The sequence below is a fragment of the Homalodisca vitripennis genome, chromosome 1 (assembly GCF_021130785.1).
Source record: "Homalodisca vitripennis isolate AUS2020 chromosome 1, UT_GWSS_2.1, whole genome shotgun sequence".
Classification (NCBI taxonomy): Eukaryota; Metazoa; Arthropoda; class Insecta; order Hemiptera; family Cicadellidae; genus Homalodisca; species Homalodisca vitripennis.
In genome coordinates, this window is record NC_060207.1 from 102,242,073 (window position 1) to 102,268,593 (window position 26,521).

The following is a 26,521-nucleotide window of genomic DNA, read 5'->3' on the forward strand; positions in this document are numbered from 1 at the left end:
AGTTTTATTTTTAAAGACACTTATCATTATCTATGGTTCAAGAGCTAGGTAAGTTCTTACAGCCCCTAGGTTTAGGCCATAATTAATTACATGAGACAAGGACTACCCCAAAGAGTTAGAAATAAAATGCATTTGCCATATAAGAGGTAGCCTATATTAATTATGATGTCTATATTGTATACTACTTGTATATAACATTTGTATACATTCATGTTCACAAAATGTTTAAATAAATTAATCAAACCTTTTTATACACATTAGTCAACTTGTTTATTAATGAGTTCTTATACATGTGGTTTATAAAACCAAATTATTGTACAGTTTTACTACGTACACACAACCTAATGTTGATGTTTAACCCTTTAAGTGCCAAGGATCTCGCTACGAGACTATGTAAAAACACGTTTGAGTGGCGAGAGTCTCGCTCCGAGACGAGATGTCCCTACACGAAGATTGCCGGAGTCTCGGAACAAGACGATTTCTATTTCATTTGTAGTACCTCTATTGTTTATCCAGTACTGGCTGATATCATACCAAAGGCCAATACATTAACTACACTAACATTTTCAACTATTATTTCAACATTTTAATGCTGTTAGGTGATGTAAAAAACGAACTAAAATACAACGCTTTCTCAGTTGGACCGCGTTTGTGAATGCGGTGTCGTGACGAGAGCAGAGCGTTTTTTAGGTTATATAATAAATTGTTCGTTTTTATTAATTTAAAATGTTTCTAAGTTATATTAGATATTAAAATTAATAAAAAAAGTGATGACAATCACTTCCGAGTGTCTATGGAGACAGCGTTGTAGAGTTTGTTTGAAAATTGCCTGAATAAGGTTATGTTTATGTTTTGAGTTTCGTTTTAGTAATTATTGTTATATTACACATGATTTTGCATTGTTTTAAATGGCTTTTATCATTTAAGTATTGAAATTCAGAAAGAATTAAAAAAGCTTTTTATGGTGAAAAATAAACTTCAACTGAGTTTCCATTGAAATGTTGCTGTTTAAAGAGATTTTTTAATTTTATAAATTATATAAAAATTTAAATGTCAAAAAATTTCTGATATGTAATTCATTTATCTTTAAAAATAAGTAAAAAGGATCTTTTTATGATCAAAAATAAATTTCATGTACATTTTTTCTAGAACCTTGCGTTTTTGTCCAAAATCCTCTGGCACTTTTCGCATAGTCACACAAAAAAATAACTCTGCACTTTTCAACATGGATTTGATTTTATCTCTGGCACTGAAAGGGTTAAAATCATATTCCACAATTAAGAATATTTAACTGAAGACAAATTAATAAATCTTTATTAACACAAACGTTTTATAATATAGCTCAGCTATTAAACAGATGATATTGTCACATATAAGCTACACTACTCTTCTACGGGTAAGTAACATATCCAAACAACCAAACATACACAAAACAACAATAAAACAGGGTAGCAATCGATTTATAGGAAAGTAATTACGTTGAAACTTTTAGACCTTAAAAATTAAAAAATCTACATTAACCAACAGTAATACCATACTTAAAATTTAAAAGAACTTCATTTCAAAACTCACATTAACCCTTTGAGTGCTGGAGCGTCGCTTTAACGATCCTGCATTATATGCAAGAAAAGCCAGAATCGCTATTTGCGACTTCTGCGGTAACGCTTATATTTGATGTAATATTTAACTAAATTGGCTCAATGACTATACATACGCATTCCAAAGGCTTCAACGTAACTTTTGATGAAGGTTTTGTTGCATTCTGGTTAGATTCTGATTTTTACAGCGGTTGTAAAGAGCTACCGCGCGTCAGTCGAGTTTAGAATTGACAGCTACACGGACAAGCTGTCACATGTTTTGTTTGCGCTGGTGTTTACTTCACAAATTATTATGAATATTGAATGTTTTTAAGTGTAAATGGGTTTTAGTGATAGTATATTCATATTATTTCGTTTGTGTATGTTGTTCTAGTCTGTGTGTAAGTAGAACAATGACTTGACCGTGAGTTACGGTGATCGTAAGCAGCTAAGACTTTACTAAATACATTTGTATAGTTTTTGTGTTTGTTCAGTTATATTTATAAACAATGAGTCATAAAAACATTGCTGACAATGAAGACCTAGTAATGTAGGCATTAGTTTTAAGCATTAGCAGTGTAGACAATACACAGAGTGTTAGGTTAGGTTAGAACATTTCTAGTTGTGTAGCGGTTCACATTATCATATTTATTTTCCAAACTTTATTCATAAGTATAAAAAACGTTTTTATATGTATTTTTATAAAGAATTAAATGGAGTATAAGATAGAATAACTGAAAGTGAAAAAATAAAATATTTCAATAATACTTAGTTGTGTTTAAATAAAAAACACAATGTTTTTGCTCATAAAGTTTTAGTTAATGTTTTTTTATTGGTATGAAAACGTAAAATAAGTAATCAATGTATTATATTTATAAAGAAAATATATTTAGGTACTTTGGGATTATACCGACCACACCCAGACATGAATCGTTATTTCACATTTCGTTTCTACTGATTACTAGATTAGCGTAGAACAATATTTCGTCAATATAAAACAGGAATTGTCTTATCGCAAACACCTCCCCATCCTCAGACAGAGGTCAAAGTTGAGCGTCTAGTAGATAACGTGATTGCAGAGTCTCGCCGCCCGTTCAGCTGGTGCATCGCTTTGTTGTACTTCCGTGTTTTACCTCTACATTTCTCCAAACACAAAAATTCAACAAAAACAAACATTTACCAAACTAAACTTTTTATTAAAAAAACACTCAAAACTTGTTTTTATTCTTGATCACATTCCGCCGCCCAAAATGCGAGTGCCTCCGGCCATCAGCGCGGGCTTCGACAGCACCTTCGGTGCTGCTGCCCCGCGCTGATGTCGACGAAAGAAAAACATCCCTCGAGATAGTACCTATCAGTAAAATATCAAATTCTAGAGGGGCTAATCAGAAATATAAATTGAATTGTAATGGAAAGGCAATGATGTACCGTGCAAATCACGTGATGCCGCGCGGCCTGCCGTAATCAGGATTCTCGAGAAAGATAAGATAACAGCGACAACAATACCGATCACAATACCTGGAAATGCTTGTAAGTTTGTAATTTTGTAATTGAAGAGTTGTTTTTTCGTTCTATCATGTTTGTTTCTATAAATTTCTATTTTTGTGTTCTTCATACTGGTGTGGTCGGTATAATCCCAAAGTACCTATATTTATCTACAAAACAATAAAAACCCAGGACATTATACGAATTAATAATTTTTTATGAATTTTTAACCAGACTCTTGCAATATCAGGCATTTTGTGCATACCATATAGCAAAACGCTGTGGCACTCAAAGGGTTAATATTATCTCTGAATGTACCTGAATACATTAATTCCTTAAAATTTAAAGGTTAAAAGTTTTTTTCCTATGTAGGATGGGGGTCTTTCCCACCTCTTTCGTATAATGTCAGGGATATTGAAAATTAGCTTTATACCTAGTATTATGATCGTGTTTATGGTTCTCATTATAGAGGTTCTCATAGACTGCATTGCTATTGGGGTTTTAAAAATTATTAGGCTTGGTACAGTAAATATTTTATGAAAAATATAGATGAAAATGTTATTATTCTTAACAATATCTTCTGAATTTTCAAAATTTTGTCTATATCTGTTGGAAAACTCCCATAACTCAATTCCGTGCTAAAAAATGTAATAAAATTAAACATAATATATGATTAAACAATGTCCCAAAATAAGCATTTGATGAAAGCAATGTAGAGTTTAAATTTTCTAAAAATACTTTCAATGCACTTAGTCCAATTTAAATTCTACTCTAGTTTTAGGCTCAAAAACTTATTGTTTTTACTAATAGAAAATCTCTTATATCCAAATTCTAATTCACTAAAATAATAATTTCTTGATTAAGGAGTAAACAGTTCTACAATTATTTTTTTCTTGGTTTGGTTTCAGTCCATTTTACAATTTATTAACAGCTGCAGTCGTATCATCTGCATAAGGTATTAGACTGTTTGATTTGTTTGAAGGGAGATCATTTATGTACAAAAGAAGTCCTATACTTGAATCTTGTGGAACCCCAACTATTTTGTTTAGATTTAACATATTTTCTTCATATGACTGTCCTTTGATAATGATTTGATAGATAAGATTTGATCCAAGGATATGGAACTCTTAGAAAATTTTCAAGCATTCAACTTTCAAACAGTATATGATGATCAACGATATAGTGAATGTAAATGAAGTAACAAAATTTTCTGGCAGTAAAAAGGGTTAAGGGAGAGGAAGAAATTGTAAAATTTTGAAGCTATACACTGAAAATTCTGCTGAATAAAATCTTATGGTGAATATTTTTAACTTTGATAAATCCTGTTACATAATTAGTAGAACAGATAGTTCAAAGAGCGGGTAAAATTTGAGCCACATTTAACTCTTAAAAAATTTTTAACAATAAAACAAATAATAAAGATGAAGAAATAGATAAGAACTCTAGCAATGGCAATACAAAACCTAATTGAGTACTTAGAATATTTTGTAGGAACTAAAATTTTGAAACAGACAACTTAAATGATGTTTTAATATTCACATTCAAAACATCTTTGACTAGTATGAAAATTAAAAAACCTCATTAAAACACTGAATAAAATTTTGTAATTTGAGATCAAAGTAATTTCCCTGAGGTTTACATTGTTTTAAGGCGGTTTTATCCCGGTAACTATTACATGTGAGGACCGAGGGCTTAGGAAACTTTCTTTAGTGAAAAATTGTTAAGGGTCAATAGAAACTAAAAATCTTACTTTGCATTCAATTGAACAGAATAAGCATGTACTCTATGTACAAAAGAATTTTAGTATAGAATTGACTACATAGGTAGCATTTATAGAAAAATTTGCTGAAGCAAAAGATAGGAAATAAAAATACCACTGGATGTTGTGTATAAATTAGAAAATGCCAAGCAACATAGTCTTATAAAACTTACTACACTAGAAAACTAGGCGATGGTCAGAGATTTGTGATTAATGGATAGTAGAACTTTTAAGTAGAGGTGCTTCCTTGGCTTATTCAGAAATACTTAAAAAAAATTACATTATAGCAAAATCTAAGACAATGTTGACTTACAAAAGTTGTTTATAAAACATGTGTAAAAAAAATTTAAATTGTAAAATTTATTTAAACTATATCTATAATTATGAAAGAATATGTAACGCTGTATGTTAGTTACAAAAACAGTTTTATAGCTTTCACAAAGTCACTGCAATTTTAACATAATATTAAATTGTATTATTATTCATAAAAATAACAAACTCCCGGTACATAAATTATAGGGTCAAATTAGTTTGTGACAGCTAACAATAATTAAACAAGTGTTTTTGCTAGTATTTGTAAACACATGTTGAGAATAAACAAAATACACTTGTTATTTATTTGACACAACAGTACCAAAAAATTTTACTTGGATTTAAAATCTAATTTGTTAAATGTTTTTACGCAGTAAGTTTATAGAAATGTTATATTTTGTTTTCATCACAGTTAAAAGTTTACATACAACAAGAAAATAGGTAATTTATTATTTTTACTTCATTTTTCACAACACATTGATTCAGAAGTAAATGATAGGTAAATGCACTCACTATTAGTTTTGTTTTCCAAGATTGTATTTTGTAGTCTTGTTGTTAAGATTGTATTGGCTGTTTTCCAATATTTCCTTTTAAACATTATTGTACAATATTAGTGGTTTGGATCAGAGGACTGTTGAAAAGTCAATGGCTTGTTTATAAAATCTGATTATCCATTATTCATAGTTTAACTCATTATTCAGTACAAGTCAATGGATACTCCTCACTTCCTGTTTTGGCAACATTCTCTTGATGGGCTACATGAATTTAGTTTCTTCAGTCTCTTCTTATTTTTAATGTTACATTTTTTACCCTGATAAAAATGTGTGCACCATTTCATTAAATTAATAAAATATCCTAAACGTTTTAAACATATCATCAAATGTTTTGTTTTATATACATTTTTACTCTCAATTTTATTAATATAACCACCTCGAATTATAAAATAATGTTTCTAAAATTCACAATTTTGTGTTTTGAAATATTATGACTTCTTAAAATTACTGGCTAAAACTTAGTTTGATATAAAAGCTCTTTTTCACTAATTATTTTTAATAATGTTACCTATGCATTGTAGAATGTAAGTAGCAATACTAGAACTCGCATTCTGATAAAGAGAATATCTCATGTTGCTTTATCAGTTAGCTCAATTAGTTGTTGTTTTTTCTTGGATTGTTTGGGATTGATATTTTATTCTGAACAACTTAAACTGATTTATAATTCATTCCTCTATTTTCTCTCGTTGTTATATACTCAGTATTAACAATTTCGAGACCAGTTAGAGTGTCTGAAATGTTGGATACTTCTGATGGCTCTGTAAGAACTTACTATGTGTACATATTGAGTTATTATGAGATTGCATTGTAATGAGTGGCCACCGCCACAATCGAATCATTGATATTGATGATTATCTAAAGTACCGGTAACGAAACCAAAATGTCAAAACCGAATTACATTAAAGGTATTTTAAATTACTGTATAGTTCAGCTGTTTTTATATTTTAAAAAGTGATAATTTAATGATGAATAAAAATTATTTAGGCTATATGTATTTATAAAATGTAAGAAGCAAAACAGTGTAACATTTAGTTACTTTTATTATTTTGAAGAATAAACATGTCTGACAGCTTGTGCAATTAACAGCATGCAATTAACACTTATACATCAGCATTGTACTTGTGGTTATTACTCAAATACCATACAAATGATTTTAGTTTGTTCGAATTAATTTGGAAAAATTTTGTTATTCAATACATTAAAAAGATCTGGCAGTAATTAATTGTGAATAATTATAATTAAAATGTTTTTGTATTCGATAGTTCAGATGTTTGTAATTGATAACTTTATACCCTGATTTGATTGTGGTGGTGGTCGTTTACTATACTGCAGCCATATTATAATACATTATGATCTTATACTTTCTTTATGGAATTAAATTAAATTTTTTAACATTTATTCATGTTTCAAATTAGAGACATTATTCATTGAAAGGCCAGTCTTTATTTGATTTATCATCCTCATTACTAAATTATACAATTTAAAAATAGATCTACAGCAGTATTTTCTTAATTGCTGGTCCTAAAAGTAAAAAAAAACACTAGTGTCCTTGCTCTTTAGTATGAAGTTTTTATAATCAGTATATATCTTTTCTAAAAGTCGCAGATTTTTCTATCGCAGCTGTCAAGTCAAGAAAAAAAGTAAAAGCCATAAATTGTGTAAGATTATATAATAATATTTTAAATAATAAGTGTTAACAAATTTGTCTTGATCCTTACATTACAACTTTATGTGCAAACAAAATAAAGCCATATATGGTGGCAGTGACTCTTGGTTGTTCGACAAATTATCTGGTTGCTTGTATATAATATTTACTGAGAAGTCACTAGTAAGTTTGCTGTTTCTATTTCCATCATCTTCCTGTTCATTATTGTTAATTAGGTACAATATTCATTATTAGAGAATATATTCTGTAATTATCTATTAGTTATTTTAAAATATAAAAACATTACATCTAAATTAAGTGATTCGTTTGAAATATGATAATTTAAGCACCAGTTTACTTTTGAGAAATATTAATCTGTAGTATAGTCTATTCTTCAATTTAACGGGAAGAAAACCATCTTTAAAGTTATATCTTTGTAATTAAATTATACTGTCGTTAATACACACAAACATGTTGTAAAACATACATTTGTGAGCAACTAAATAGACCTGAATATATTATAGTGTTAAGAATGTAATTGGAACATTGGAATGTAAGTAAACCAGGTAAATTGATGAAAAAAGTAAAACCTTTAAAACTGGATTTGATTAAACAACATTTGTCTGTCTCTTTATTTCTGGTAGATATTGACAAAATGACCTGCACAGGACCTACACACACACACACACTGTGAACACAAGTGGAGTTTATTGAACTTTGCATACTGTCTCTTGACCTTGTTTTATACTATTGATGTTATGCGGGGATATGGGAGGGGGAAGACTTACTCTAGGCACCAAATAGGCAAAAATATACAAATAAATAAAATAATGGTCAAAATATAAAACAAAGAAGGTTTATGAGTAATATACGATGGTAGGTTTACGATAAGTAATCTCATAAGACATCAAGCAAACTAGCTGGTCTATCACAGTCAATATTCTAAACTACTGTACAATAAATGTCTAGCTATAATACATGTAGGTAGAATTTTAACTGCTGGTATAAACTGAGTGATGTTCATCTGGTCTATCACAGTCAATATTCTAAACTACTGTACAATAAATGTCTAGCTATAATACATGTAGGTAGAATTTTAACTGCTGGTATAAACTGAGTGATGTTCATCTGGTCTATCACAGTCAATATTCTAAACTACTGTACAATAAATGTCTAGCTATAATACATGTAGGTAGAATTTTAACTGCTGGTATAAACTGAGTGATGTTCATCTGGTCTATCACAGTCAATATTCTAAACTACTGTACAATAAATGTCTAGCTATAATACAGGTAGGTAGAATTTTAACTGCTTGTATAAACTGAGTGATGTTCATCTGGTCTATCACAGTCAATATTCTAAACTACTGTACAATAAATGTCTAGCTATAATACATGTAGGTAGAATTTTAACTGCTTGTATAAACTGAGTGATGTTCATGAGACGTCAAGCACAGTCTATGAATATGTATTTGTCTTACCAAATGTTAGGAACAACCAATCCCCTCGACCATCAATACACTTTTTGAAGTTGGATTTTACAATCAACCATTCAATTTTTTTGAAATGGATACAAAATATTTAATCTCATAATCAGTTTTTGTTTCTGAAGAAAAAACAAGTATAATTCATGAGTTTAGTTATAATTCATTTGAAGGCTGTCAGTTTCCCTCTCTACTAAAAATTAGAAAAGTATACCCGAAACTGCAAGATTTCAAGAAGTAATGACCAATCAATCTCCCTTATCTCAACTTAATTTCAAATTAACAGAAAAATTGCTCTTGTTAGACTAATAAAACACAACAGCTTACTAATCTACAAGCAACGTGGCTTTCTGGAAAAAAAAAAAAAAAAAAAAAAAAAAAAAAAAAAAAAAAAAAAAAAATGGACTACCACATTATTTGACTTGATTAAATTCATCATTAATGAAATTCACAATGAGCTGTATTCCTTCACTATAAGAAAGCTTTTGAATGTCTGGAGCTTGAATTACTATGCAATAAACTAGAACATCTAAGAGTGAGATTTTGGCCAAAAACATTTGTTCAGAGCTACCTCAACGACCGCTCACAAATTGTCAAATTACAACAAACAACACAAGTTCATGTCTCTAACTATCAATCAAAACCACAACAGTAGTACAATATGAATATACCAAAACTCTGTCCTGGGACCAATACTCTTCATTTTAGTAACTAATTACCTCACCATAGTAATGCAAAACCAAAACACAATTACGGTTTACGTTCATGACACTACAGTTTTAATTCATAGCAACACATCAGAGGAGTAATTCTATCACATTAAAAAAAGCCTTAAACACATCAATACAATCGTGAAAAATGAAGGCCCAGCTAGTCATCCACCAAGACAACTCAAATCAACTTCTCTGCAAAAAAGACCAAGTCTCCAATATTACAGAAGGAAGTCAAACAAAACAGATTGTATATGCAAAAAATCAGTCTAAGCATATTTGTTGCAAAAAAAAAAAAAAATTGTAGGACTTGCAGCAACTAAAATAACATATTTTGCATTAGTAGCACATCTGTTATTCTCTACTAGTCTCGGGAGGAACCTCAGCACACAATGTCAATAGATTCTTCAAGAAGAAAACCTCTGTCACAGATCTTGCTTCCAACAAGGATTTCAAGACTCATAACAAGAGATCATAACAGTTGTATTTTTGTACATACAAGAAAATATTTTTGTTAAAAAAAAATTTAAGACATAAAAAAAACAGGAGTTTTCAGTTGTACAATACTCATTATTGCTCTACGTTATACTTGCCAGTCCATCCAGTTAATCGCACCACTCTTTCAGAGAATAAAACATCATCTTATGCTGGGTACAAGCTTTTTAAACTCTTCTAGGACTTCATTGCAGGAAAGCTTTGTACGCCTGTAAAAACTGATAAGAAGACTATACTACAGCCTAAGCGAATTCCTCAAAAACACAGAACTTATAGTCTAGGAGCTGAGAGCCAGTTTGCACTGTGTGAGTTGAGTCTGAGTGGTTGAAATAGGAAAGTATCCAAAAGCTTAAAAATGTAATGCAAATTCATACAATATACATAAATAATTTCTCTTTGCATATTTAGACTTCAAAAGCAAACCGTCAAACATCTAAGAACATTTTGTCAAACATCTAAGAACATTTTAATTCAGCTTCAACTACAGGCAATTATTATTATATTAAGGAAAAGCCAATCTCCTAAACAAAATAAAATAAGCACAGTATGTGTTTTGGATTTGTATGCTGATGCTGTTTAACTGCATAAAATATTGTTGTTACTATTTTACCATTGGATGTCATAGGCTGTTTGTACACTTCTTATTTTTCAAAAGCTATATTTTTATGTTTTTGATCCACAAGAACAACTATAACTCCTTGAAAATCCCCCTCCCCTCCTTTAAAAAGACCTTATTTTTTCCTAATTGAAAAATGAATGTGTAGAAAAAACTGTAGTTCATAGAAAAAAGAAAAAAGCATTAATTTTTTCATTTCTAAAAATTAGAAAGCAAGTTTAAAAATAAAATTGAATATGTGTATAAAATATTATTTGCAATATTTATATATTTGTATTGCAGGTTACATATAAAATATCTATTTTGTGATTTTAAAATGGGGTAGTCCTTCATCTCCAGTGGTTACTAAATTCCTATTATTCCCATAAACATTGTAAATTAATTCAATATTATTCACAAAACTCCAAACAGTAAACAATTCAATGTATAGTTGTTTAGTGCCTCCTTAAAGTAAATACTGTGTAATACTTGTACATAAAAACTAATTTATTTTAAAAAGATGTCTGACTATAATGGAAAAGTTAAGTGTGAGATATTATTAATCAGTTTTAGGATTACAGCTCACAGAGAAAGGTTATCAAAGGGGGAGGATAGAGTGCATAAAAACAAACAGTTTAGGGTCACAACTTGTCACTTTCTGATTTAACATTTAAAATTATTATTGTTTTGTTTCTGCTATTATAGATGTATATTTACATATTTTCAATATAAAACGTTTTCTCCATTGTAGAATTAAGTTTTAGGTTGGATAGTCAATACTGTGTCATATGTGAACAATTGATTAAAAAACTGTACACAAATCTCGCAATCTATCGTTTTTCAGAAGAAAGTGTTTTTATACACAAAGTCAGATTTATAAATGAACTGTTATGTGTGTTCATGTTATTATAGTTTAACCATTCCATCCTTTAAGATGTCAAAAAAGAGAAGTCTTTGAAAAGCTACGAAAGATATTCATTCATTCGGTATCGATTGTAGCGGTGTCCATCTTGAAGTGATATTGACCTCGCAACCCCCTCCCATCCTTGTGGGGATCGATAACATTACGTCACAAGGGGGTGGTAGGCTGCCGGCCCGGTTGCCGAGCAACGCCTTACAAGCCCCACTCGCTCTTCACACAGATTTGAGCGAGAAACATGGCGCCCGCATTGACACGGCTTGACTGTATTAAATGGGTCACACGATTTTGGAACGTGTATACAAAGGTAACTTGAAATTATACACTTTGGAAGATGACTTTCTCTTCTCTCTTGGTATTTACTGTACAGACATGCCTACAGTAGTTGGTCCATACAATCAATAAGTACGCAAAAAGTAAAATAATTTATGAAGTATATCTTACATCTTTTTAATAAGTTGGTAAGTAAGAAAGCGTTAAAAATGTATGTTACTGACATAAAACGAGAATTTAAGTGGCATCAATTGGCAGGAAGAGACTCCTCTCTGTTGTCTGATAGGACGAGTCCATTCGTCAGATTAGGCAGTCAGCGGGACCACATATAGTCGTTTTAAAGAAATATTGAGACACGTCGGTTTTTGGTACACTAATTGTGGAGAGTTCGACTTCTGTTCGCCAATGTAAAGGCCGCAATCGCATGTTACACTCCAAAATTATATTTCTTTTACTTCTACTCGAGTGCATGAACGTTTGCAATTATTTTGTATTACTTGGTGCACTGAACATTACTAGTTAATCACAGTTTTAGTGTAAAACTATTCCAATGTTCCTCGGTGTGGAGGTCAGGTATAAACGATCGGTCAGGAATGTACTTCAGTAGTGCAGTCAGTGTTATGTATTTCCTCGCCGCAGCTGTAAGTGTATAGTGGCCTTGGCAGCGTCGTCACGTCAAATTCCGGCTGTATTTCGCTCTATCGTTCTCTGGTTGGCACCACTGTCTTAACAGTTGCGGTAGTGGTACGCCTGCCGACCCGACCCGATGTGCCGCCTCTTCCCCACTGTTTCGACATTCCCAATGCGGGCAGTCTGCCAGTGTTTTTATTTACATCAGACGATCGTTCCTGTACTAATGTTATTATTTTTAACCGTGGGCTATGTTGTGTACAGACCAGCATGCCACGCGCCTATAGCGAACCTGTTTTTATATGTATGAAAATCTACATTTTTATGACAAAAGGTTCATAGCTTGTATGACTGCGCTAATTTTATCTTGACCGATTTTTTTCTAGTTAGCACAGTCTTCTGACAGTTAAGCATCCTGATCTCTCGATGGAAGTTATTTTGCTCAATTAAATCGAACTCAGTACAAAAATAATCCTAAATCAACCTAAGGTCCTATGTAAATCCTATATCAATCAAGTCCTATATATGCGTTTTGGAGTACGTCTTTTGATACAGTAATACATTTCAAGGAAACGTCAGAAAGAATGCGCCCCCAATTTCAGGGCCTCGCATCTATAAAAACATTGATGAGTCACTTACGACGGTTATAATTGCCAAACGACTGCTGCAGTGGCCTTAATATTGTTGCTTGTTCTTACTAGCTGGTTACCAGTTTTAATGAATTACCAGTCTTTTATTGTCATCGAAAAGTCGTTGGACGAGTACTTTCGCGACTTCTACTAGTTCGAGTGCATGACAAACATTGAAATGGATGCAAACACTCGCGACTCGTGTATAATGGCGAGGTCGAGCAGGGCAGAGCCGGTGGACTGCGTTCGCTCGCGATAATTGCAGCGCGGACATTAGTTTAACCTTCAGCGAGTTGTTGTGATGGAAGTGGTTGTAGTTTACTGTTAGAGACGATAGTCGCGCGTCACTCCTGCTGATTCTTTTCATTGATGGTTTCGTCGCATCAGATTTGTATATTTTGTGGTCACTTTAAAAAGAGTTAAGCTTTATTTTGTGACTACAAGAATTACTTTCAAAGGATTTTGTGTTTATTTCATTTCACCTATTGAGCTGTTGGTACTAATAAACAAAATAAAAATTATAAATATCGATTCTGCTAGGTTTACTACTTTAAGTGAAAGGTTGTAAAAAACGTGATAACTGAAAAATATGATCTATATAATACGAAATTAATAATTTAAATATTGGCTACCGGTATTTAAATTGTGTAAATGTGTTGTTAGATTGATGTAACAATGCACATTGTTTATTTGTTAGATTGATTAAAGTAGAACTCAATTCTCCTAAAAAGCTACTCTATTTAGTCACCTTCAAAGAAAGATTCATAATGTGTATTGCTTTTATTTAATAATAAAATTATATAAATCTTAGGAGGTATTGCGATAGAAAGGAAAGGAACACATTTTTAAATAGTGAATCTCATTTTATATTTTAGGTGGGACAAGACGAATCGTAGCTAATGCAGTAGTGTGGGAGTCAGATTCGGCAATTACAATGAAACTAACCTCACACGTCCAGGATAATGGAAAGGTTCCTATTTTAAATTAAATGTACTGTATTACATTTTTAGCATCAATAAATTCTGCACATACGAAAAGGGCAATTGTGGCAACTTTGGTTGTTCAGTGACACGAGCGAACAACGAACGATCCGCAGTACAGAACGGTAAACGGCACAGAAACTTCCTGTGAGTAGTTCCAACGGTGACCTAGTGTTTGTTGGGCGCTGCAGTCGCCGTCAACGCCATGTTGTTTTCGTCATGTTCGGTACCCTAATTGGCGGCCATATCTGTCCCAACCATTTTCTCCTCTGCTGGCAGGCCAACCCGATACAACTGATGTGCTCTGTTGCATCTTTTACTTTGTCGCGGGTTTTTTATGTTGTAAATTAAACATAAATATATTAAAATTGTTATCGAATGGCAGTGTACAATATTTTATTTTAATGATGTAATACTTGGTTTTATTGTCATTTGTTCATAATAAAGTTTTTCGAGTACGCTTATCATAATTTGATTCCTTGTAAAGTTGGCCCTAAAAAATTGTATACCACCTACAACAACAGTTTGTTTACACTTTTGTAGATGTGTAATTGTAGTTGTATTAATGCGGGAACGACTGGTGCGGCGGGGAAGTTAACCGCTCTCATGTTTACTCGGGCACTTTGTTTACCAGCGGCTAGACACCGCACATCACCACGCAACGGCTAGGCTATGCTAGGGCCCGATTGGCGATTACGGCTAGAATCGATGGTATAACTTGCCGGGACCCTAGTGCGCCTGCGCGTCCGCTACTCGCACCCACCGCGGCCCCTCGCTCTCACTACCGCCGTCCCACTTCCGCGGTATCATTGCCCTTCTGTCTGCAGATTTTTGTTGTCAAATTTTGATTAAAACTTTGCGAACTACTGAGTAGATTTTATATTTCGAGCTTTATGCAAAGTTAAAATATTACCACAGTTGGTAGAAAATAGCTTAAAATTTGACATACTAAAAAAATTGATTTAAGGCAAGAAATACATTTAAGTCATGCTTGTAAAGATACTTTTTATAGGACTACTTATTCTATACTAATTATATAATAATTAATAATGATTTAACTAAATTCAGTCTTATTCATATCCAAATTATAATATGGTAAATGGTTTAACATATCAGAACTAATGCAATAGAAAAATTTTGAGAATACCATCCTTCCAGTACTTTTTGAGTAGAGGAATGTTTTGAAGTTATTTCATAATGTAACACATGTCAAATAATTGTTTGTTAAATAAAGTTTACTTCTTTTACACAGGTTATGTGATATATCACCTTTATCTAGCTTTATTCTTCCCTCCTTCCTACATTAATCCTCCCGGGGCGGGATCAGATTATTACTAGAAAGCACTTAGCTATAAACACTATTTTGCTATATTGTCTAATGTTGCATACCACTTTGCCAATAGTACAGTGGCTCATACTAATCAATCTTACCCTCCACTGGTCTGTAACTTCTATTTGTTAATCAGTCTTATATGCTTCCGCCGTGACAAGCAAGTCTAATGGTAGAAGTCGTAAAAGAACTTAAAATGCAGATTTAGGGCTGCTTCTGAAAGTTCCTGTTATTAAAAAGCGAAGTTGTTAATAACAGCTTTAAAAGATGGTAAGCTTGTTTTGACCGTGTCTTTCTCTGCCAGTGTCGACCAACATGGTTTTTTCGGGTTCTATGAACGCACAATGTAGCTAACAAGTCACATGCTGTTTTATGCCCAATGTAATAAGGGCCCATCTAGCCTTGTGAAGGCAGTTGTTCCATCTCAGCTTGCAATCTATATTTGACCATCTCTGAGACAACAAGCTGGGTGATATTCAGCTTCAATCGGGGAAAATACTCAAGATTCTTTCTTATGGTGAAGGGAGCTAGTACTGTCTTTGCGGGATTGACTTCCAAATACCTCCATTAGCTACCACATGTATGCACAACAAAGACCAGTATTCATGAGGTTGACAACAACATTGCATTATTTTCCTTGCAAAGATCTGGGCCGCTTGTGTCAGGTCTTCTCAAGAGACCATCGACCACAAGATTTAATACAAACAAATATGAAATAGTTATTATTAAACTATATGTACTGTTATATTAAAACTCAAAATTCAGTGAATTTGTGTTGTTAAAAGTGCTGCAAGTATTAATTATTATTTTATAAACTAATTTTCCTTTTATCGTTGTTGGGAGTAGTTCAGTTTTAATTAATTGCTACACTTTCAGTGCAAGCATTTCATAAACGTTGCTATTGAATGAGGATCTGGTGACAATGTTGGCTTGTTACAATCATATTGGACAAAACACAGTTGTATTTGCTAAGTGCAATGCACAGCTGTTCCACTCAATATCTCATATCAGATGTTATGAATGATTTTACTGATTAACAACTGAGTGTATATAGCCTTCTGTGTGTATCAGTACTGTTAGAATTAAAATTACTTTCAATAGTAGTTTTAAATATTTCCTGAGATCTGTGTACCAGTGGTTCAATCTCTCAATAAAATGTTGGATTTTGTGGATGAAATTTATTTCCTACTGTTAAATCCTTTAGTTTAATCCTTCCTTAACTCTCCGACTGCCCTTAGTATTTTCCTTAAACACCAAGCCGTTTTTTTCCAGTTTTGAAAGCTTTCTTCTAAAATCTGTAAAAAATAGTTTTTTTTACTGCAAACCTAACTGTATTTAATATAATTTTGTCCACAAAAAACTGTATAATACAATAATAATAAGTAACTAGGATAAATATTTCCATTTGAATTTTTTACGGTGAGGGAAAAATTTGTTTTGTTTTATGCATGTAACAGTCAGAGGAGTGTGCCTGAAACATATTGTTAATATATAGTTTCAAATTACAAATATATAGGTAATATATAGGTTACAAATTTGGTCTAGTTTCAGAAAATGGTTAGTTTTGTTGAAGTCATTAGGTAAATAAATTAGTTTAAGCCTAAAAACTGAAAGTAGTACAAGAAACTTGGGTTTCGTGATCAAAAACACATAAATTTATAAAAATTTTAATAAATTGTTATAAACTGTAAAGTTAACTCTATTAGATATAGTTTTATTTACAATAAACTAGAGAATACTGTAATAATACATTCTGTGAAAAAACCTAAGGTTTTTTTATGGTTAGTAGAAACTAAAATTGTTATAATAAAAACAGTTGTTCTAATAATGTTTTAAGGTTTTGTAACATTTTTTAACAACCTAAAGGTCATAAATTAAGTATAGTTATATATTTATTCTGCAAAGACGAAAACAGAAACGTCATTCTAAAACTACTCTGTTGTCATAGAACAATAAAAATACCATTTCTGTGTTCTGCAACACTTTACCTTTCCAATGGTATGAATTGTTTACGTATTATAACAAAATAGATTAAGCAGGTGGGCGAAAATAACGGATATCCGTTGAATGGAATGCTGTTGTGCATAATTTTGATTTATGGAAAGCCAAAACAAAATTCAGGTTTTTGTGGCATGGGAATGAGTTGTCTAACAACTAAAGTTATATTTATGGTTAGGATATCACATAAATCAAGAGGTAATATGTCAAGGAAAGTATACATAATGAAGGAAAAGTCAACTTAGTATTGAGATTAGACAAGCCACATACTCATTAAAAATGTATAAAATTAAACAATTGAAGAGTGGGTAAGATAGGTTCAATATAAAGAAAATTAGTACAACAGTTATGTATAGTAGCCAAATAAATTAAAAAGCAAAATGCTGATCATTTGAATTTTTATTATTTTTTGTACAGTTATCAAGTAATTAAATTAAGAAATAAAATATTCACATTAAAATTTAGTTGTTAAACATAAGTGGGTAAATTATGTACCACCATGAATTGATAGCCATACTTTTACATCTCTTATTAATGGCTTGGTTTTATTATATTATTGTAAAATGCATTCTCGATGAAGTTTATTTTATGACATCTAACATTCTGATGTACTTTAAAGTTAATTATAAAATAAATAAAAATTAGAAAATAATACCTATTTTTACACAAAATTTATTATTGGTAAACAAGATTTTGTGTAAAACTTTGTAAAAAATGAATGGAATGAGATAAAAATTGACTGAAGGGTATGAATTAATGTGTATTCATAACATATAATTTGATATGCAATTTCTCATGCTCTGTGTGCATTAAAGGATTACAGTCTCATAAAGCATTAGATTAAAAAAAAAAATTATGGTTGCCTGTAAAGTCGGTTTTACGGGCGAAGATTTTACGTGACAACGTCTTTTTCTCGGTAGAATATTTATTGATATGAATATTATTAAATTGCACAATAGGAACAAGGAATTGAATGAAAATAAGAATTGCACAAATTTTAACTATAGAAATATATTTTGTTTACTAAAACATTGTACATAATTTGAAATTAATTAAAATTTGTTATTGTAAATGGTAAAGTTGAATAAAACATTTACTAAAATTGGAATTTGAAATTCTTGCTAAACACAGTTAAATTCTAACTCTGCGCGTGGTGATTGGTCGGTTTAGTTCGTTTGTTTGGTTGCACTGTTATGACAGGTTAGAGGTTATAATTTGTTATTTTAAATGTTTGACTAGCAATACGCGCTGTTTCTTCTCAATCGACTGAATTACGATTGATTGCAGAGTGATTTAAACTAATAATTTACTTAACACTATCAACATTTGTCAATAGTATGACATAACCTATAAACTCAGTTTCTCAACTTTTGTGTCAATCTAACAATTAATCAATCAATCATAGTTTACGATAATGAAATATCAGTGTACAATTATTTACCTTTATTGTTGTAGTTGTTGTAAATGACGAATCTAAGCACTCCACATTTTCACGAATAAACATAGTTATCTGCTTTATCCCGTGCGGCGCACCCACAGTTATCTGCTTTATCCCGTGCGGATCCCGTGCGGCGGACCCACTGGACGGGCATCGTAACGTTACCGGGCGTTACACTTTTTCATGAGTGACTCCGAGCCACAACCTAATTTAAGACGTTGTCACGTCAATAGATCATATTTGTCCATTGTAATCCACATTTATAGCATATACAATAAGCTATAAAATACTTATAAACTACTGTTGTAATAAACTACTGTTGTAGATAGCATCAAACTATAACAGGCATTTCATTTATTCTAGTTGTAGAGATTTGGATGTCTTCCAAATGTTACCTCCTGTTCAACGAACTCCATTGTTCAAACTCCTATTTAAAAAAAGCTATGGCAACATTTTAAATTCAAATGCTGCATATCTTTATCCCTGGTATTGTTCATTAGAAATTTTTAGTGTACACAAGTATTATACAATTTTTGCAGGATTTTTCTGTAAAATTCATGATTAGTGTTATTTATTTATGTGTGCATATTAAATCAATAAAACTGCATTGGTTTGAACCAAAAACAGTGTTTGTTTCATAGTAATTTCTGAAAATTTAACTTTAAAAATATGTAATTGTTAAATAAAACATTAAAAACAAATAACATGTTAAGATCAAAGTAACTTGCCCTTTGTGTCGTACTTTTAATTGAAAAGCACAATTTAACATTTAGTTGATGGATTTACTGTCAAATTAGAGGTGTCATATTTAACATATTTGGAAGTAATATAATGTGTTCCTTATAATTATAAGCATAGTTTACATATTTTGTGATAATACGAAAAACATTTATTTTAATGGTTAATAAACAAATAACTTATTTAATATAATGTAATGTACTGGATATAACGGCTAGTGGTGAGAGAATGGTGGAGAGGGCATGGCTCTGCAGCATCTAAGTAGGCTAAGTAGTCTGCTGCAAGTTGTCCAGCTACAAACTGGTTTCCTTCTCAGTCTTTCCCCCACCATTTGAGGAATGGCCTATAGTTTCGAGTCTGCAAACTATGCCCTGATTCTTATTTTGGCTCTAGCCCAGTGCTAAACACAGTTAGTTTTTCATTAAAAATTTCTTGTTTCTGTAATTTAATTTATTTATTAAATTATTTACTGTTTTTATTAGCATTTTTGTATCATTTGAGATATTTTTATTTTCATAGTACACTTTTCTTAATCTTAATTCTTAAAGAAAGGATAAGCTCAAATGACTTTCTGTACAAGTTTATTTTAAACAGCTAGATGGCACGACCTTCGTTTATTAGACACTCAAGTTGATCTACTTTCCATTTTAGGTATTTACATGTGTAGAAATTTTTTTATTTTAAACATAGTAATAAAAAAATACACTCATTCGTTTTTAAGCTTATTTAATGATATAAAACAAAAATAGACTTGGGGAACCAGAACTCATGATGCCTTAAAAATTGAATTTAAGATAAAACCAATAGACTTGACCTCTTATCTAAAAACACCTGAGGCATGTGTGTTTGTTGACAAACAAAGCTTGGTTGAATTAATGTTCCCCTAAGACCTATTCTGTGGCTTAAACTTTGCAAATTTATGGCTTTGTAGTAACAATATTGCTCCTTTGGGCACTGGACTGCATAAAGCTTTTTGAGGTGTTATTTTTAAATTGTTTTATATATATATATATATATATATATATATATATATACATACATATAATATATACACACACACACACACACACACACACACACATATATATATATATATATTATTCATCTGTCTTCTCTTGGAAATGTCTAGTATATAGAAGAAATATAGAGAATGTTGTTTCAGTATAAACAGTACTTCTGATTTTGTTTCTTGTTCTGATTTTGACATCGCGTTCAGGCCAGGCCTTAGGCATACGAGGTGTGTTCAAAAAGTATCGTGAATTTTGAATTTTCGCGGGTTACGTATATTCAAATTTCGATTTTTTGTGGCGTTATGTTGGTACATATGTCTCTCACTTATGTTGACAATTTCGGCCATTTTGAATGTTCAGTTAATTGTTGACAGCTGCTTTGCTTGCACGTGTTTTGGTTCGTCTTCAATTTTTAACTATTCAAAAAAATGGAACAAAGAACCTGTATCAAATTTTGTGTGAAAAACAAAATTAAGTGCGTGGATGCATTCCGAATATTGACTGTGGCATACGGAGAAGCTACTTTGGACATAAGCAACGTTTATCGGTGGTACAAAATGTTTTCAGAAGGCCGTGACGATGTGAATGACGAAGAGCGTGCCGGACGCCCGAGCACTTCAACAACAGACGAAAAAATTGATTAAGTGAAGAAAATGGTATTGGCCAATCGTCGAATCACCGTTAGAGAAATTGCTGAGGACCTAGGCATATTGATTGGCTCGTGCCATTCGATTTTAATCGATAATTTGGGCGTGAGACAGGTCGTCCCAAAATTCGTACCAAAATTGCTCAATTTCGATCAAAAACAGCATCGCATGAACATTGCTAATGAGATGTGGGAATCTGTCCGCGACGACCTGAATTTGCTCCAGAGGGTCATAACTGGTGACATATCGTGGGTTTATGGTAATGACGTGGAAACCAAAGCTCAATCATCGCAATGGAAGCTGCCGCACGAACCAAGACTGAAAAAAGCACGCCAAGTTTGGTTGAATGAGAAAGTTTTGCTAACAGTTTTCTTCGATTGCAGGGGCGTGGTGCATCATGAGTTCTTGCCACAAGGTAGAACGGTGAATAAGGAATATTACCTGCAAGTTATGCGCAATTTGCATGAAGCAATCCGCCAGAAACGCCCAAATTTGTGGAAAATTGGCTTTTGCACCACGATAATGCCCCTGCTCACACATCGCTGCTTGTATGTGACTTCTTGGCCAAATGTATCATGTGCATGGTGTCACCAAGGCGTTGCCAGGTCTAAATGTGTTAAATATTAAAAAATTTAAGTTTGGTTAGCTTTTATAATTACATTATCCTTTTCCCAATGGTGTTACACTAATATACTAGCCCTTGGTTTGTTCCATAACGGTTTACTTATTTACCTTTCAACTAGCTCTATTTCTCCTTATTGTTCGTTTTTCTGTGTTTTCCTCAGTAATGTTCCTTTTTTTTCCACGTCACAGATGAATCTATTTTCAGATCCTTAGATCCTCTTTCCGCTCCCTATGTTCCCAGCATTCCACTTCCTACCAACCACATTTTACTCATGTGGACATGGTGTTTCAGAGTGAACTGGCTGAGGACTGGTCCCTAGCTGGTGATTTAAGTTTGCTGTGTACACGTCACCACGTCGGTCCCATCAGTGATCAAGTTAGCAGGGGCGGGAGCAGGTGGTGGTGGGGGGGGCTCGGACGGCGGCCCCCCACACCAATCCTGCATGGTCCCCCCCTGCCTCAGGGCTTCTTCTGCCACTATCATTCCCTGTGGTGGAAACGCTCCCTCCAATCCGCTCTCTATTCCTGTCAGCAGTAATAAAACATCTGATGAAGGCATGAGCCTCATCGTTCAGCTAGGAACCACTAGTGTTGGGTAAGCGAATTCACTCGCTTTGCATGGAATGGTCTCTCTCTCTCTCTCTCTCTCTCTCTCTCTCTCTCGTCTTAAGTCTTTTGTACGTGTTCTTTATAAATATTCTTTTTATAAATACAAAATGTATAAGTGAAAATCTTTTATAAAATGCTTAAAACCTTTATCAAATATATGTAATTTTCACATTATAAGTTTGAATATTTTGTAAAGACAAAATATTAGGTAGAATAGCTTTTTTATTACATAATTAAGAGTTCTTTGTTTATTAGGCTTCAATAAACATTGTTTGTGCATTGAACTTTTAAATTTGTTACAAACTTCCAATTAAGTAGTCCTTTTTCTTCAGGTATACTCCGACATTGACTACAGCGGTGGTAAGCTCAGGACCTGCAAATCGCTCTGTTAACTACCGGCCGCAACCAACCACCGGGCAACCACCCACAGGTGTGGCCAAGCACAGATTGCCCATGCAGATTAATCGGCAGCCCCAGGCAAACAGGGCACTTCTCCAGCAACATGCGGCACTACCCGCTCGGAACATTGCAGCTCTCGCACGACCCATTGTACAGGCTATTGCATCCACAACTGTTTCCAAGCCTGTACCTGTACAGTGTGCGCCCTCCCCCACAATCGCTGGTCGTGTACTAGCCAGTCCAGTCAAGGATTCAATGTTAGACGATGATCTTCTTGAGGGAGTCGTTGAGAAGAGGCCAAAGTATCATAAACATTTACCTCTTAACTATCAGGTATGTGTATTTATTAAGAAATTGTACAGTCATAAGTAGTCATAAAATTAATCATTACTTAATCCTCTAATAGCTAACACCGGTATTCAGCCATAAAGGTCACATATCTACTTACACTAACAAATAGTGAGTGTAAAGCAGATAGAAAATTATGTTATTTATTTGTAAATTAAAATTATTAACAATGATCTAAATGTCGAATAACATGTATTTACTATCAGTTCTTTATTATGTTCCTCTTTATTAGCATATAAGAAACCAAAATCTTTTTCATGTTTGGGATTTCTTTAAAACCTTGACACCCTGTAATTGCTTTAAGGTTTTAGAAATAACAGACTCCCAACTTCAGGGGTTAAGTTTAGTTTAAAGTTTCATAACCCTAATTAATTTTTTCATTAGGTTTTTATTACTATTATTAAAGAAAATAAATAAGTAAATAAGTTATTTAATAAATTAAGACTGAGCATGTAGTTCTTAAAAGTATCTTTTTTATTCTGAAATAATCGTTTACTCTCTACTCTCGAGTTTGCATTGATTTTGAGTGAAAACACACGGCTTTTAATATAATATCTCATGAACTTATTTCTACTACATATATGTTTTGATTTTAGGTTCTTGTTTGGCATTATATTTAGCACTAGTTACAAGGTTAAAAACTACAAGTAAAAATGTGTATAAGTGTTTATTAAACGTAAACAAAAAATATTTTTTTTTAATATCAAACATGCAATTTTGAAAATGTTCAGCTGATTAATAAAAATTAATTGCAGAATGTGTTGCTAACCTTGAAAATGGCTGGCCCACTAATTCTTTTTGTAAAATATTCGTTGCAGTCTGAGTAAGGTTTATAAGAAGAGAAAGATATGAATACCTAAAATATTTGGAATTTTGAAAAAATGGTAATATTTATGTTTCATAATCCGAATTTAACTGACATTAAACAGCTGTTGACACTTTCTGATGAAGTTCAACTAGTAGGCTGAAACATTTGTTTACATTTAAATTTTATAAAATATGAAATGTCCAGTACTTAATCAACAGTGTAATGCAGATAGCAAATACAAAGTTAACCCTATGCACTCGAAGACAGTATTTATAATTTGTCCTTAAAAGCTCTACTGACCACTGCCATTTTGTTGGAAGCTATCAGCTAATCAGCAGTGAAACACAAACTATTTAACATTTTTTAACATGTGTCTACCTCAATTGATTAATAAATAAAGCTGTGAACATTTTCATTTATGGTACTTGAAACTGTTGGGCTTCCTTGACATTATAATATGGCATTTTAACAGTGGCTTAAAGAAAAATACAGAAATTAACACTGACATGCCTCAATGAACAATTCTTTCCCAGACTACAGTCCAAAAACCAAGACTTCACAATACAAAACCTTATAAACGGTTATTTTTCATGAACCTATACAAATTTCCCTCTTATACCAGAGAAGTAGATCAGATTATCCCCTAGACTGGAATAGGCTTACCTATGTATTTATAGTTTTTTTTTTTATGGGACAACAAGGTAAACTCAACTATGGCACTGGAACTACGTTAGATTTAAATTAGATTACAAGAGCCGGAAGTAGTTGCTCTTTGACCAAAATTGACTTCCGAGAGCTACATATGTATTAAGTTTTTTGTTTGAGGCAATAAAGCAAACTAAACTGTGGGACAATAAGGCAAACTCAACTGTGGGACAGTAAGTTATTTTATATGGTTGGAGGTAGACACCTTTTAACCTAAGTAGGCATCTCAGACCTATGTATGTACATATTTTTTTTTTTGTCGGGACAACACGGTAGAAAGTAGGTCCCAGAACAGTAAGTTCCTTATTTTAAAAAATAACTTGCTTTTAAAGAAAAAAATTCACTGTTGAAATACAAGTTTTTATGTTGTAGGCACTTATAATTTCATTAAATGACTAACAAGTGCATTAATCCAAAACAAAAATTGAGAAAACTTAATTCTGAGAAAATTGATGTTAATAAAGTCAATAGCAAACAAATTCTAAATTAATTAAGTGAAATTTAATGTAGCTTGTATTACTCTCCAAAAAAGTAATGATATTTTTGTCGTGCTCCATTGGCAAGCCTGTTCAGTCTTGAAAGAGTGACTCATCTACACAACGATATTCTTTATTTTCCTGCCACCAACCATCAGTTCAGCTATGGTTGTTGATGTGGAATGGTACTCTGACTACAATCTTGTACTGTTTGTGTTTTCCCCAATTTTTAACTACGGATTGTTAAGTGCTCTAGTGTGAGGTTGCATGTGCTACAATAGCAACTCAAGAACGTAAGTGTTTGTGTTTCTCTGCCATAAAAACCTGAAGTGTTGCAACAATTGGACCATGGTGAGTCTGTTATTAAGCAAGCTTCTGAGTTGGGTGTAGTGGTGACTACAGTAAAGAACTGGAAGAAAAGCCATATAGATCTGGAAGCTTACTCAACAACAGTCGAGACAGATGATGCATTAAAAAGCAGAAAAACACTGAAAAAACCAAAACTGGAACTTGTTGATGAATCCTTATTATGGATTTAGTTTTGTCAATGAAGCCTTATGGATTTAGTTTTGTCAGGAAAGGCACAAAGGAACACCACTGTCAAGCCTCATTGTAAAGGAAAAAGCCAAAAAATTGCACGACAAGTTGGGAGGTGATCTACATAGGTTTAGCACTAGTGTAGGGTGGCTATGTAAATAGAAATTATGACATAGCAATACAACATGTTATAAGAGCAGGGGGGAAACTCTAAGCTCTGGTTATAATGGTGCTAAAGAATTTATAGACAAATTTGAGAAGTTAGTCATTGAACAGAAACTTGTACCTGAACAAGTCAAAAAATGTAGATGAAACAGGCCTAAATTACAAAATGCCTCCAAAAACCACTTCTGCTGCTAAAAATTAACTGTGTTAGGAACAAAGCTTGCTAAAGACAGATTCACAATTACTACTTGTAACAATGCCGCAGGAATCCACAAAATGCCGTTGTTCGTCATAGGGAAATCTAAGAAGCCAAGAGCCTTTAAAAAGCTAAACATGGCAATACTTCCAGTTTTCTATTGTAATCAATCATCTGCTTGGATGGATAGTCATTTGTTTAAGGAGTAGTTTTTTTGTTGAGTTTGTCCTCTCAGTAAAAAAACATTTGAAGTCTAAAAACTTGCCTGCTCGTGCTGTTTTGCTATTAGATAATGCTCCCAGTCACCCCTCTGAATCTGAACTAAAAAAAGGAAATATCTAGGCTTCATTTTTACCATGCCACATTACAACTTTAATACAGCCTATGTGTCAGGGCGTCATTGAGTGGCTAAAGAGAAGATACAGAAGAAAATATGTCGGCTCTCTC

The 26,521-nt window shown here is 32.5% G+C and overlaps 1 protein-coding gene across 6 annotated transcripts in view; it reads left to right on the forward strand.

The window, feature by feature from the left end:
* The window catches only part of LOC124368006 (inactive histone-lysine N-methyltransferase 2E-like), a 141,096-nt gene that overhangs the window by 10,711 nt on the left and 103,864 nt on the right, over positions 1 to 26,521 (forward strand). For 4 of the 6 annotated variants that reach the window (XM_046825277.1, XM_046825285.1, XM_046825290.1 and 1 more), the window contains exons 2-3: positions 22,124 to 22,426; positions 22,773 to 23,172. In XM_046825277.1, the coding sequence (XP_046681233.1) occupies positions 22,275 to 22,426; positions 22,773 to 23,172 (552 nt within the window). In that variant the 5' untranslated portion in view covers positions 22,124 to 22,274. Of the gene's footprint in view, positions 1 to 5,421; positions 5,575 to 14,013; positions 14,037 to 22,123; positions 22,427 to 22,772; positions 23,173 to 26,521 lie in introns of those variants that run through there. The other 2 variants (XM_046825311.1, XM_046825306.1) reach the window with 2 other exon arrangements.